This window comes from Mytilus trossulus, chromosome 2 (genome assembly GCF_036588685.1).
Source record: "Mytilus trossulus isolate FHL-02 chromosome 2, PNRI_Mtr1.1.1.hap1, whole genome shotgun sequence".
Lineage (NCBI taxonomy): Eukaryota > Metazoa > Mollusca > Bivalvia > Mytilida > Mytilidae > Mytilus > Mytilus trossulus.
The window spans coordinates 41,506,321-41,521,893 of NC_086374.1; the positions used below are offsets into that span (position 1 = coordinate 41,506,321).

A 15,573-nucleotide genomic window follows, 5' to 3' on the forward strand; every position below is an offset into this window, starting at 1 on the left:
TAAGATACAGTCACAAACCAATAACAGAGGAATATGAAAGAAAGAATATACTACAACGTACATAATGATCATATACATAAAAAAAAAATTTGAATAAAAATACTGAATTTGAAAAAAAAGAAGCTTACTTTTTACTGAATTATAAACATTTTTTTCATTAGTCAGTTTTGAGAGTCGGGATACATTTTTGGGTCATTGTATAATGAACCTGAGACGAACTACTATAAATCTTATATCTGTTATAGTAGTCTCAAAGTGAAATATTAATCAAAATAATGATAATAACAATGATTTATACAATGAGTCTTCCTATAGATATATCCTTGATGATAACCATCAATATTTATTTATAAAAGGTCACAGTAATCAATAGGATTCCGGGTGCGTGATTTTTCGCTGCATTGAAGATCCATTGGTGGCCTTTCGGCTGTAGTCTGCTTTTTGGTCGGATTGTTATCTCTTTGATACATTCACCATTTCAGGCCATCCTCTTTTTTGTTGTCTAGTTTTCATTTTGACAGCTGCCCGGCAAAAGAGGAAGTGTATGAATTTGAAAAATATACATACTAGTAACGGATGGTCGATGATGACGGTACATGACCTCACAAAGCAAGGAGAGCTATGCACAACTTGATGGGACAGGCTTGCATGGTAAGAAGGGCCTTAATCCCATGACATGCCTGCGATTATTCCAAGTTTATGTGTTACGAGTACTTATTTATGCTTAGAAATACTACTACCAAATTCCAAACAAATGGAAACACTTGAAGTATTCTCGTGATCGAAAAGCATGAAAAAAAATCTATCTTTTCCCAAGAACTCAACAGATATGGTCGTTTATATACTGCCAGATACAATGAATTCCAGTAATCAGTAAAAATCCATAAATAAACTTTAGGAACTGTTACCAGAGGCGGATTCAGTGGGCAGGGGGCCCGGGTCCCCCTTCCGAAAAAAAAGGGTTGCTTATATATGGAATCACTGAAGCGTAGTCGAGATCGGTCCCCTCTTAGGCAGCCAGTGGGCCCCCACTTATGAAAATTTCTGGATCCGCCACTGGTTAGTAATATTTTAAAACAAGAGAACTCTATAGAAAGGCAAGTTGCATAAATACAAATCCTTATTTCAACATCCATAAAAGTTAGTTGGTTCACAAAAATCAGATTTTTATTAATAACATCAGAGACATATAATACAATTGTATTATATGTCTCCGATAACATACCGCTTATCATCAGTCAAATCGTTAATATTTTAGAGAACTCGAAATTAAAGTGGAAAATTTTAATCATGAAAGCAATTGACACCTTCTGGGTCGAACAAGTGGATACCATTTCTGTCTACTTCCGAATCATGATTTCATTTATTTCAACATCTAATTTCAAATCTGTCCATCTATACAATGCTCTGGCAAGTGTCCAGATTTTGCCTTAAAGACTTCAAGCTTCTCCCTATCAAACTTCCGCTACTCGGTACTGGTACATATATTCTCCAATGTAATAGGACAGATTACAATCAAGTAACGTCAACCAAACATAACTCTTATTTGAGGACTGGACTTTAAAACAATTAGACAATTTCATTCACTTATGTCCTGCTTTGACCTTTGATAGTAACTATCATTTGCTTGAACTCATTTTAAAAAACCCAGTTTCACACATTATCAATAATAGGCGAGCTCTGCGCAAAATGAAGAACAGAAAAACTAGAAATCAGTACACAACCAGTAATATTGGATGCTAGTGCCTTGCTCTGTAACTGTCAATGTAACTGAAGATTTACAGACTTTCTTCGAATTATAAAATATAATTTCTCGGTGCATTGAAGACCTGTTGTTGACCTTCTGTTGGTAGCGGGGTTGTTGTCTCTTTGACACATTCCCCATTTCCATTCTCACTGAATTTTATCAGTAAAAATACTGCTTTTTTTGCACATTAGACGTAAAACGATATTATTTTCCATTATCGGTGAATAAAAAAATAAGAATTGCTTGCAATCACTAAGTCAGTGAATATTTAAAATCAGTAAATATTCTTTTATTTTAAATTTTATAAAAGCATAAATACACTTTTAGTCATGGTGTTAAATACACCTTTTATTTTATTCTTTAACCAGAGGCAGAGACATATAATACAATTGTATTATATGTATTATATGTCTCTGCCAGAGGTGATGTATTATATGTCTCTGCCAGAGGTGATGCTTGAAAGACATGATGCTTGTATTATATGTCTCTGCCAGAGGTGATGCTTGAAAGACATGATTTTAACATAAGATAAGACAAGAGAAGACAATAGCAACATGACACTGTAGTGCCGGATTGACCAGAGACACAAAAGAGGGGGCACGTGCCCCCTAGCAGTCCATATGTTGACAGGCACACTGAAAAATTTAGTTAGGGTATTATACATTCTTGACTTTCAAATATTCGGGATTTTAAATCCAAAAAAGCGCCTCGGACTTTAAACCGTCACACACGGAATCTACAACGGATTGTTTCATTTTCTAATTCGTACTAGGTTGTTGTGGTCGGTTGCAGTTTTAAAAATAATATATTCTTTGTTTATACCTTAATCGATTTTAGATCAGAACAATCTGGCCAAAACTTAAACGCTTACATCATATCAAAATCAGAAATAACCTTTTTTATACAATCTAATAGTATTAAATGATTTTTTTTTAAATTTATCAAAAATATTTATGGTTGAAAAGTGGATCAAATTTTGCAAAGATTAAATGATTTTTATTAATACGTATAAGGGGAGATAATTTGTCAATTGGTTAATGTTTTAAGCGACATGATTGTAACGTTTGTACGATGTTGTAATTAATTAACAAAATGCCTAAAGTTGTTTCAAGAAGTGTAGTGTGTACGGACACCAAAGATCAGGAGGAATACCAGGGAGAAAAACCTCTATATGTATACTACTGTATTTGTGGTCAAATGTCTCTTATTTTAGGTACATTAAAAGATAAGATAAGATAACTTTATTAGCATTAAAATAGGGTAGTAAATAAATTATTTTATGTCCTTTATCAGTTTATACTTTACCGTTAGTCTTCAAACTGTCATTCTAATATGACGTGCTTCTTTCGCTTTGTAAATAACACTGTGATAAAATTCTCGATATATCTATACTTAGCGCAGACGCCGTGGTGTACATAATATATGGCTGTTACTATATACTTCCCACGTAAATCCAAATGTCTTGAAACCTATTTCAGAGACATATAATACAATTGTATTATATGTCTCTGCCTATTTGCAAGCCCTCTGCCGATTTTATTGTTTTACAAATTGCTATTAAAAAAAAGACAAAATCACTTTTATTCTTATTCGGATGAATGATAAAAAGAAGTAATGCACAAAATCTCGGAGAAACAAATAAAATTAAAATCAAATAAAATTCCGCGAAAGTCTATTAATGTTTTTGACGCATTTAAGTCATTTCAAAACATGACGTCATACAAATGAAAACGCTAGAGTTGAAAGTTTTCTGTTACGTGAACCATCATGACCATTGAAATGTTGTTTACTACTGTAATAAAATTGATTGTCAAGGTAGGTTTTGTTTGATTTTCTATTCTATTGCATAATTCCCATATTTACTGATTTCAGCAAGTCAACATGGCGGCTCCTTAGTTACGAAATGTCAACTTTGGATTTGACGGTACATGTACATGTAGCTTACGAGAAAAACATGTAAATCAAAATGACAATTGTTGGTTTTGAGAATGAAACAGATTTTTATTTTAGCGGTTGTTCACGAAATAATAATCCATGCAAGCTACGGATTTATTAGAATGTTTGAACTTTATCTAACAGGGAGTAAAAAAGAACAGCCACACACACAGCTTTACCCCCCTCGCTTCAGTTTTTTTAAATGATCATGTTTGTCCTTTTAGAATCGAAATAATTCATTGAAGCCATAGATTATTGGAAATTTACACATGGCCTAGGCCGTGATATTCGTTAAATTTATCCCTCTCTAACGCTCAGGATAAAATTTAAATATCACGGCCCAGGCCAAGTGTAAATTTCCAATAATCTATGGCTTCCATGAATTATTTCTTAATTTTCAGCTACTGTAAGCTTCAAATTGATTAAAATTTTACCGAGATTCGTTAAAATATCCTTATTGTAATATATCAGAGGTCTCAAAGACTTTACATGTATTTACGTCATTTTGGGGGGGGGAAAATAAGGTGATGTCATGATCTGATGTGTCAAAATCAGTAGAAAGTACCCCCATTACCACCCTAAAGTAACACTAAGTATATACATGTATACATGTATGAAATCTATAATCATGATAGTAGTGTTGTATTACAGGGACTAAACTTGGGAATTTCAAACAGGGAGCCAAGACCAGATATTTCATAATTATTTTCTATATGTTCAACTTAATAACTTTATCTGAAAGTCTAGGGGCCCAGCTCAAAATCTAGGAGCCATGGGCGACTGGGCTCCCTTAAAGTTTTTTCCCTGTATTAATATTACCGGTTTGGGAATGCTTCTCATAATCTGTTGTATCCCTAAAATATTTCCATTGTGAACATGTACATGACTCATGAGGAAAGTGTTTATGATTAAAATTGAGAATAGAAATGGGGAATGTGTCAAAGAGACAACAACCCTACCATAGAGCAGACAACAGCCATTGAAGGCCACCAATGGGTCTTTAATGCAGCAAGAAACTCCCGCACCCGAGGTGTGCTTCAGCTGGCCTAGTTTGTTTTCTAAACTTCTATATTTAACATGTTGGGGACACCTATTATAGGGATGAGTAGCAATCCCTCATTTGAATTATCATTTGATAGTGCTAAAAACAAAAGTTTCTTAGAATTGGTCTTTTTACTTTAATAAAATGGACACAAATAATTGTTAAAAAATCTACAACCTTTTGTTTTATTTGTCAGGTAAATGTACCTACTATTTGCCAGTGTACTTTTGAATTTTTCAACATGTTGAATGAACTTTTCCATACTTTGCAACAGAAAGACTTCATTTTTCTTCAGCATATCGATAGTCAATGGTACAATGTAGTTATAAGCTACGAAGCATGAGTGCTTTTCTAATCTGTCAGCCATGTGCACTTACTTTCCTTTTTGGTAATACTTGGAATTACAAGTACATCATGTACATGTTGTAAGTATACGATTAGAACAACAACACATGCACTCTTGTTTTTTTTGTTTTTCAGATTGTGCAATGGATAAGTTACCAATGAGAAGAAGAGATAATGCAAGAGTAATAGACAGTCAGAAACATGCACATAGACTAACCTGTGAACCAGATGATATTGTGTTTCTGAGAAGGTAACATAAATATATAATATTATGTCAATAGATATAGGAAGATGTGGTGTACATAAATAAGGCTGATAGTTTTCTCATTTGAATTGTTTTACATTGTCATTTCGGGGCCTTTTATATCAGACTATGCAGTATCGGCTTTTGCTTATTGTTGAAGGCTGTAAGGTGACCTTTAAATGTTAATTACGGTGTCATTTTGGTCTCTTGTGGAGAGCTGTCTCATTGGCATTCATACCACATCTTCTTTTTTTGTAAAACATTTAGTGACTTGAGAATTTCAGAAAAGGTAACAAAAGTCATAGGTAATTTGGGACAGGATAATTGTTTTTCTAGCTCTTATAGAATATTTGTTCCGACAGGTATAGGTATTATGACAGTGTTTATAATAAAGTTTCCACTGTAATATTTATTCCTGTGGAAATAATATTCCAGAATAGTTTTTCCAATCAGACTTATATTATGAAGGAACTTCTATTCCGTGACAGACTCCTCCTTTTTTTTTGTTTGTCATCTATTAATTTTAATGACACGTGAATAATTTTAGGGCTTATCTGTATATTTTGAACATTCATTAAAGGGGGGTCGTGGCAGAGGCAGATTTAGGGCCCCCCCTTTTCTGGAAAATAATTGGTTGCTTATATAGGGAATCACTGAAGCATGACCGGAGTGGGCCCTTCTTAGGCGGTCAACTGGCCCCTGCATATGAAAATTTCTGGATCCGCCACTGCGGAGGGGCCCTGATCCCAATATCCCAGGCTTAAAACATGAAATCCAGAGGTTTTGAATTTATTATACAAATTAAATATCTCGACATCTCGAAATTCGAAAAAAGAAATCCCGGACCCCAAAATGGTCAATCCTGAAGTTTCGATCTTAAAAACACCTGTTCCAGACGTCCCAAAAGTGTGTTTTCTTTGTACAGTCAATTCTCAGTTTAATAATTGATCCACAGCGGTCATTGATATATTATTCAGACCCTCTCTATTAAATAAACCCTGTGACTGCCGTGGATAGTAAACTTGAAAATGATATCAGACAGAAAATACACTTTATTTGTAGTAGAGTGGGGTGCACATATTCGCCAGGGACACAATTTCGCCGTTTTATGATTTTTAGGTGTAAAAACTTCAAAGGATGGCTGAAACGGGAGACATATGCTGGTAAATGATATTTTATTACAAATATGATTGTTTTTTAATACTGAGACAAAATTGTGGCACCTACTAAAAAGGACCGAAAAACGGACAACGATTTTTGGCCAATTTCCCGAAGAAAAAACACAAATTCAAAGAAGTATTTCTATGTAATTCTTTGACTGAATGCCCTAAATTTCAGTTCTTAACACCTTTGAAATGTCTGCTTTTCCTCTTTAATGAAATTAATTTGATCAATGTTGTTAAAAGCTGCGGTTATTTGATTTAAAATAGATGTGTAAAAACAGCGAATATGTGTCCCCCATTGACAAAAAATCAAGAAATTTCAAACACCCTTTAATCTATCTTTTCAGATGATTATATTCAAGCAAACACGTTTTCAAGCTTAAGAATATTTTGCATTTGAAGTTATCTTCATATAGAAATATCAGTATACTTCAAAAACATTTAGACCTGAACAGAAACTGTAGAAAACATGAAAAGATGTGGCGAAAATGAGCACCCCACTCTATATGTATTTGTTTCAAAGTAAAGAGAAAAACGCAAACCGGAGGTCTAATCTGACTTAAATTTCGTCCAATGACGATATAAGACAGAAAATACACTGTATTCGTAGTATTAATGTATGTTCAAAGTATACCGAAAAACACAAACCGGAAGTCTAATCTGTCTTAAAATTTCGCCCAATGACGGAAACATATCCGGACGTCTTTTTTCTCGTTTTTCACCCAAGATAACTCAATCTGAATAATCATATGAATGAATGACAAATGCGATTATGCACTGTACCCATAGGACACAGAGGCATGATGATTAATTTATTGAGGAAAGAAGAGAAGCGACACCCAAAATGAGGTCTTCTCGTTTAATAGTATAGATATACAAATATAAGCTATTTGAATTATTAAACAAATTTTAAACTTATTTTACTGAAAAGGGGGCTAATTTTGGCTCATTTCAGCAGTGTAACAAAATTTGAAAAACACAATTTCTATTATTGGTCTGGTTCAACTTCATGTTGTATTATTATTTGACGATTATGAGAATGTCCCATTTGACTTTGGAATTTCCAAAATGGCCGCCGTTACCATGGAAACACCTAAAATATCAAAAATTGTAACTCTTATGCTATAAGACCAAACTCACTGGGGTAAAGCTGATGACTGTAACTGCATTCACGGTCATCCAAAGATGTCGGATGAAATATTAGGTCAGTATTTGTATTGTCTGTTTTAGTGTTTCTATGTCATTTTCTTTACAAAGCATACATTGGTACAATGTAAAGTTATAAAAGATTCACATGAAAATCACAAATTACTACAGGGAAATGTGTATAAAACTGGAAATTAAATTTGAAAAAAATGATAGATGACCGTAAATTATAATCTATATGACCGTAACAGGATCAGTGATTCATAACAAGGGTGACCGTAATTGGTTAAAAGATGACCGTAATTTATAAAGCATGACCGCAACTTTAAACGGATGGCTGTCTATACTAAGAAATATCCTTAAATCTTAGCTTTTTGGAACTGCAAATTTTATTCTGCATTCAGTTGGTTTTACTGGTATGTTTTCAGCTGATCCTAGTAGTCCTTTAGCTTTATAACCCTAAAAAGTTAACCCCCTTACCCTTGAACAGTTTCTTGATAGTTATCCAGAATGACAGCGTTTCTGAAACATATCATGTGGAGTATATTGTTGACTGGGAATAAAACCCTCCGACATCCAGTTACAAGTTCAGTAAATATTCCATTAGATATGGATTTCAATACGGAAATGAAGTCTTTGTATCGCCCTAACTTTTTAAGTTGTGCCTTAATATTAGGCAATACTAGTAGTTCATAAATATGAAAAAAAGGAAGATGTGGTATGATTGCCAATGAGACAAGATACCAAAATGACACAGAAATTAACAACTATAGGTCACCGTACAGCCTTCAACAATGAGTAGAGTATGTACCGTATAGTCAGCAATAAAAGGCCCCAAAATAACAATGTAAAACAATTCAAAGGAGAAAACTAACGTCCTAATAAAGTTCATTTTTTAATTCCGTTTGACACCCTTTTTCTACATAATTGCCACTGACTTTCAAATTTGAGGAACATTTTTCTTTTACAGTGTAATTTCATTTTAAAAGTATTTTCGATGACATTGCGTACATAACAACGTACCAGGTATTGGAAAAACAACAAAAGTGAGGCAAGATTTTTCATTTTTTTATTTTGACATTCAAATACTAAAATCTGCGCCATGTAAATTCAATTCATTGTCCTTTTAAATTATCGATTTTGATTGGTCAGAGAGGGTGACATTCCAAAAAATTGTTACCCACTCAGCCATGTGATAGTAAATTAACACCTTTGTTATAATTAGCTAATCAAAATATAGAATTTTAAAATGAAGTATAACAAAATGATAAAGCATGTACTTATCTGAAATTTATAAAGAACACTTGCATTATGGTAGTTGAAACAATATAATGTCAATGGGTGAACATGTTTTGGCATTTTTAAACTGGTGTATTAATTATATATGATATTAAAAGGAATCCCAGATATAAAAAAAAATCTTTTGGCGTGTACTTGGAGGCTACATACGGTGAACTATGTATTTTTCTTCTACCTATAGGATAATGCAGTCTTGTACATACCTTTTATTGCAACACGATGTACTATTTAATACAAAAAAGGAAATACAAATACGGATATTTCTTAGTATTGATAGTCATCCTTTAAATGTTACAGTAACCTTTAATAATTTACGGTCATCTTGAAAAAAATTCAATCACGATTTATGGTCATCTTACAAATGTCTTAGCGATTTTTTTCAAATCCAATTTCCTATTTCATACACATTTCTTGTTATTAATTTGCGATTTCAGTGTTAATCTTTTATACAACTACATCATACCAATGTACATGTATGCTTTGTAAAGAAAATGATATAGAAACACTTATTAAAACAGACAATACAAATACTGACCCAATTTTTCATCAGACATCTTGGGATGACTGTGAATGCAGTTACGGTCATCAGCTTCACCCCAGTGAAACTGGATTAAACTTTACGAAAATGTTGCCCAGTTGGCTAAGATGTCAAGACAATATTTGGATAGTCCAAAATGGCCGCTGTTGTCATGGAAACTGGGGGCAAGTTTAACATTGACCCTATGGGAAAATGCATAAAATCAGCATTTTCTTAAAGAGTATTTCACCAAAGTCAATGAAACTGTACTGATATAAAGCATGACATTTGGCAATGAGATGTCTGCTTTTAGAATTTTGGAATTATCTACTGTAACCCTGATTGCAGAAAAAATGTTCAAATTTCAAAAAAAAATAAAGTGCAGCAAACTGGATGAAAATTTACAGACATGGTAACTGACATGTGCAAAGTTGCATTTTGAAGTCGGAATTTTCAAAATGGCCACCGTTACCATGGAAACAGCAAAAATGTCTAAAATTTCAATATGCTCCAAAATTTATGAAATTTTACAACAATGTTGAAAGACATCTATAGATACACTCTTTGACTATGGAATTTCCAAAATGGCTGTCGCTAGCCTGACAATGGGGGAAGGGTGCCATCCGTTATTGCCAGCAGTTACAAATTTTGTATATTTGTATACTTATTTGCAGTATCTTTCCCATTCCTCTATAAACTGAATAAAGTAAAGTTCTAAAATAAATCTATTTTTTTGGTTACATTACCTTCAAAGACACTAATAGTAAGATTTACTTGGCTTAATCAAAGTGGTTGATTTCATGTTTGGTCTGCAGCTCGGTAATTTTAAGATATGTACTTCAATTTAATCAATACCTTTTTTTCGTTTCAGACCGGAAGGCATAGAGAAACAATATAGACAGAAATGTAAAAAGTAAGATTTAGTACACTAAGAATCTGATAACATTCTGTAGAAGTGTTTTTAAATAACATTCTGTAGAAGTATTTGACCACCTTTTGTCGAGTGTTTGTTTACATATGCATTCTGTAGAAGTGTTTTACTTCTTTCTGTAGAAGTGTTTGATTTCATTCTGTAGTAGTCATTTCAAAGTGTTTGATTACATTCTGTAGAAGTAAAATTGAGAATGGAAATGGGGTCTGTATCAAAGAGACAACAACCCGACCATAGAAAAAACAACAGCAGAAGGTTACCAACAGGTCTTCAATGTAACGAGAAATTCCCGCACCCGGAGGCGTCATTCAGCTGGCCCCTAAACAAATATATACTAGTTCAGTGATAATGAATGCCATACTAATTTCCAAATTGTACACAAGAAACTAAAATTAAAATAATACAAGACCAACAAAGACTAGAGGCTCCTGACTTGGGACAGGCGCAAAAATGCGGCGGTGTTAAACATGTTTATGAGATCTCAACCCTCCCCCTATACCTCTAGCCAATGTAGAAAAGTAAACGCATAACAATACGTACATTTAAAATTCAATTCAAGAGAAGTCCGAGTCTGATGTCAGAAGATGTAACCAAAGAAAATAAACAAAATGACAATTATACATATAAACAGCAGACTACTAGCAGTTAACTGACATACCAGCTCCAGACTTCAATTAAACTGATTGAAAGATTATGATTTCATCATATGAATGTCAGGCACAATCCTTCCCGTTAGGGGTTTAGTATCATACCATTATAACATATTATATGAGAAGAACATAACCCGTGTCATGCCAACAACTGTTTTTTTAATAAATGTGTTTAGTTCTGATGCACAGACCCTATAAGTGAATCAATATTAACGCTAAAATATGCAATCTTTAATGACCTGACAACAGTATCTAAGTGTTTGATTACATTCTGTAGAAGTGTTTGACTATTTTTGTAGTGTTTGATTTCATTCTGTAGTTGTCATTTCAAAGTGTTTGATTTCTTTCTGTAGAAGTGTTTGATTTCTTTCTGTAGTAGTTGAAGTTTTGGATAACATTCTGTAGAAGCAAATATGTTTGATAAGTAAAAAAAACCAATTAACATGATTAAGCCCCTCCTCTACCAGTCTCAGATAATATGTGCAACAACTCTAATTGAAGCTAAGAGATTGTGACTCAATATCAAAAGCAAGCATTTACAAGTCATTGTTTTTAAAGTTATAAAAGTTATGTTGTAGAACGCTGTAACTCCTCAAATCATTGAGCTTAACATTATAGTGTTAAGTTTGGTTTTTAATTAGACAAGTTTGACTTGCATTTGATTTGGTAACCATGCATTTACTTAAAGGGATTTAATTGATTCATTTATCTAATTTGTCTTTTTAGTTGTGGACTATGGTTGTGTTATCATCACCAAGGTAACAGTAATGTGATGTTTATTGTTGAAAATGCATTGAAGAGGGATGCAGCAAAAACAGATGTTTATAGTCAGATTTCAAAATCTAAAAAAGTGAGTTTTATTGGAAAGCAGTATACGTCCAGAATCTTAATTTTGTTAATACATGTATGACATACAATGTATTACTGAAAATTTTTACATTCTTTTTACCAGGTAAAGGAAAAAAGTAAACAAAAAAAAGAAATCCCTAAAGGAAAATTCAAAACTGAAATGGCAAAATCAAAAACTCAAACACATCAAACAAATGGATAACTACTGTCATAAGGGGGTAATGATATTTATTGAATACAAGTTGTGCTAAGTTCTATTGGAACTTATAATTTAATTGGATAAACTAATTTAGATAAGAATAAACCTATTTTGCCTTTACTTATAACTCTGTTTTTATTTTATTTATATAGGTAACACTGACTAAACATACCAAGAACATGGGTAAATTCAGTTCAGTAACAGTATCAACAGTGGAAGATGAAGAAGATGAATTAGAAGCTGTAAGTATTTTCATCACAATTAAATTGGCTAACATTATAATTTTTTTCTTGGTGCACAATATTTTTAAACACAATTTTTATTGACATTTATCTATGAAATTAATAAGAACAGAAACGTAAACCCTGCCTGTTTTTCATGCATGAGATTTCTGAGATTTGGTTCTATTTTCTATTGAGATCAAATGGCTGAAAATGACATACATGCAATAATACTATGCTAAATATGTTTAGCTAGATGACTACATCTAGACAAACCAGGTTAGTTTGGATAATGAAAACCATTGCTGAAGCTTTTTCAGAATGGAGTTTCTGAAGTTACTGTAGAAACATTAATTTTCGTGGGATAAATATTTTGTGGTTTTGTCTCTACTGTCTACATAAGATTTCATGTGGATTTAATTTAATGGTTTCAATTAAATGGAGGCGACATTGTATGTAGATTAAATATTCTTGGGGGGTTTCCTTTCATAGATATATTGAAAATGAAATTAAATCCTTCATGAAACTTTCTGCCTTAACAGTTTTCTTTGGTCCTATTGATTTCCATAGAACCTCAACTTTATGATACATGTAGGTCAATATAAATTAATTCATAAATATCAGGTACAATAGTGACTGTACTCTGTAGTTATTGATATTATAAATTTATTACACCTCATTGTAACAATTGAATTATGTTTATAGAAAGAAATAGCTGACTCATATGCTGCTAATGCCAGAGTAATAGAGAAGCAGTTAATAAGAAAAGGAATGAATAAAAGAAAGCTGATGGAAGAGGTAATTATAGTAATGTCACTTTTTTGTTAAAATTTGGCTTGAAATTTTGTGTTTTAAACACCGCTTTTGGGCTATTTTGTGGTGGCCAGTTTTTATTGGTGGAGGAAGCTAGACTGCCTAGAGAAAACCACCTACCTTTTTTTATGCCCCACCTACGATAGTAGAGGGGCATTATGTTTTCTGGTCTGTGCATCCGTTCGTCCGTCTGTCCCGCCTCAGGTTAAAGTTTTTGGTCAAGGTAGTTTTTGATGAAGTTGAAGTCCTATCGACTTCAAACTTAGTACACATGTTGCCTATGATATTGTCTTTCTAATTTTAATGCCAAATTAGAGATTTTACCCCAATTTCACGGTCCACTGAACATAGAAAATGATAATGCGAGTGGGGCATTCGTGTACTGAGGACACATTCTTGTTTATGTTAATGTCAATAATACATTTGTTAACCATATTGGGGATAACAAAAAAAAAATCCAAATGTTATGTATTGATATAAATTATAGTTGATGTATTAAACAATGGAATTTAATTTAACTGTCCTTCATATTGTATTTTGAACAGATATATCATGTTTAGGAGAGGTATTTGCGAAAAATACCAGTCGAGAGAATGTTAAATTTCATGAGCTGTAAGGCGAGGGAAATTCATTCTCAAGACTGGTATGTTTCACAAATACCCCTCAAGAACATGATATATCTGTTTAATTACACCGAATGTTAATGTACTGAAACGCATTGATGATCGTGACGTTACAAGCGTCAGGTTGGATAAAGTATTTTTTGGCAGGGTAAAAAAGGCATATCCTTTTAACAAATACCACAGTAGTGTTAAAAATGAACAATATTCATTTGATAACAGTAAATTGGTGAAAAATACACTGGCTATCAACCAATCAAAAACCCCGGATTCTTACATAAGGTGTAATTACAAAAATAATTGAATGAAAGGAAATATCCCCTACACACACAAAAAAAGAGAGAACAAAATATAGATACACTTATTAACCTACCTGTAGATCACTTGATCACTTGTACTTACTTGAACTAGCACTAGGATTGTTTTGTGTCCGTTCATGTATAAACATAACAGCCAGTTTAAAATGCTTTCTTCTTTTATCTGATTTTGTTATAGTTTTCTATTTTGAATATATATTTTAATACATTTGTACTATTTACAGGCTGAAGAGGCAAAGAAAAAGACAAAAGGAACACTGATTGACAAGACGTGAGAACCATAGTCATGTGATATAGTCATGTGACTGTCTGTAAATATAAACAATATACAATGTATATAACATGGACATCTTTTGTACAATAAGTTTTATTCATGCTTTGATATGAGTTGTTGTTATAAAGATTGAATATAGAAGTTTGTACTGAGACCTATGGATTGTAAAAACTTGCATTTCCAACATATGCTCATAAAATTTATCATTATTTGTATGTAGGAATATGTATCTGCTATGTTTTAACTGTGGATTCATTTATTTTCGTAGGTATTAATTTTCATGGATTGAGGAAATCTTGTATTTTCAGATTCCTTGAACATTTAAATTTGTGATTCACCTGCCTGTACCAATGAAAACCACCAAAATTGGTATGATACCACAAAAAATAATGAATCCACAGTATGCTTTATAGTTTGCATATAATTCTAAAGATGTAGAAATGTTTCATGTGATGTTTAATATTAAGCTGTCATTTTTGAAGCAACATTTTCCATAGCTTTCATGGAAACAAATTTCTATTATAAATGTCATAAAACTTTTGTTAAACTTCTATGAAATTGAGGATTGAGAATGAGGCAGTAAGAATAAAATTATGATTGATGGTGTAAAGTGAGATTGGAGAGATGTTAGTGTGTAGAAAGAAAGTGAAGTAGTATGTTTCTTTAAATTGGTTGTCATTAATGTGTCAACAAAAAAAAGGAAGTTTTATTTTATTCATGTTTTAAGATAAAATTGATGATTGTAAAAATCAAGATCCATTTTTGTATAAAAATATTGAGAATTCAATAGTGTTAGTAATTATACTGTGTAATATATGTAAGTTTAGATCAATTTGAAATTGTGAATACCATACAAGAAGGATAACTATCAAAATCTTTAAATAAGTTTGGAAGATTTGGACTACCAGAATAGAGGAAGAGTTTTTACCTTGTAACAGCTAATCTCTCTACCCTTTAGTAGTTTGTATATTGTTTGCACGTTTTATTGATCTATTAGTTTTTGTCTCACCTTGACAAACTAAAACAAGAGTGCACACACTGAAACGTTTTGCCTCCTTCACTAACCTCTAATTTTATGTTGATAGTTCTAACTATAAAGCTTTACTACGAGTATCATATAAACTAACCATGACACAAGGAAATGAGGCCAAGGTCAGATGAATAAAACAAGAACTGAATTTTAATGTGCGTATTGTTATGCGTTTACTTTTCTACATTGGCTGGAGGTTTAGGGGGAGGGTTGAGATCTCACAAACATGTT

General features: G+C 32.6%; 1 protein-coding gene across 2 annotated transcripts; it reads left to right on the forward strand.

The window, feature by feature from the left end:
- The first annotated feature begins 581 nt into the window (after window positions 1–581).
- LOC134707266 (STING ER exit protein-like) lies at window positions 582–15,099 on the forward strand. 2 transcript variants are annotated; one of them, XM_063566888.1, is made up of 7 exons: window positions 582–651; window positions 5,205–5,319; window positions 10,310–10,351; window positions 11,746–11,869; window positions 12,220–12,309; window positions 12,994–13,086; window positions 14,263–15,099. In XM_063566888.1, the coding sequence occupies exons 1-7, from the start codon at window positions 597–599 to the stop codon at window positions 14,311–14,313; spliced, it is 570 nt and encodes a 189-aa protein (XP_063422958.1). In that variant the 5' UTR covers window positions 582–596; the 3' UTR covers window positions 14,314–15,099. The 2 variants fall into 2 exon arrangements, with proteins under 2 accessions (XP_063422958.1, XP_063422957.1); XM_063566887.1 differs by lacking the exon at window positions 582–651 and adding an exon at window positions 2,768–2,960.
- The last annotated feature ends 474 nt before the right edge of the window (window positions 15,100–15,573 follow it).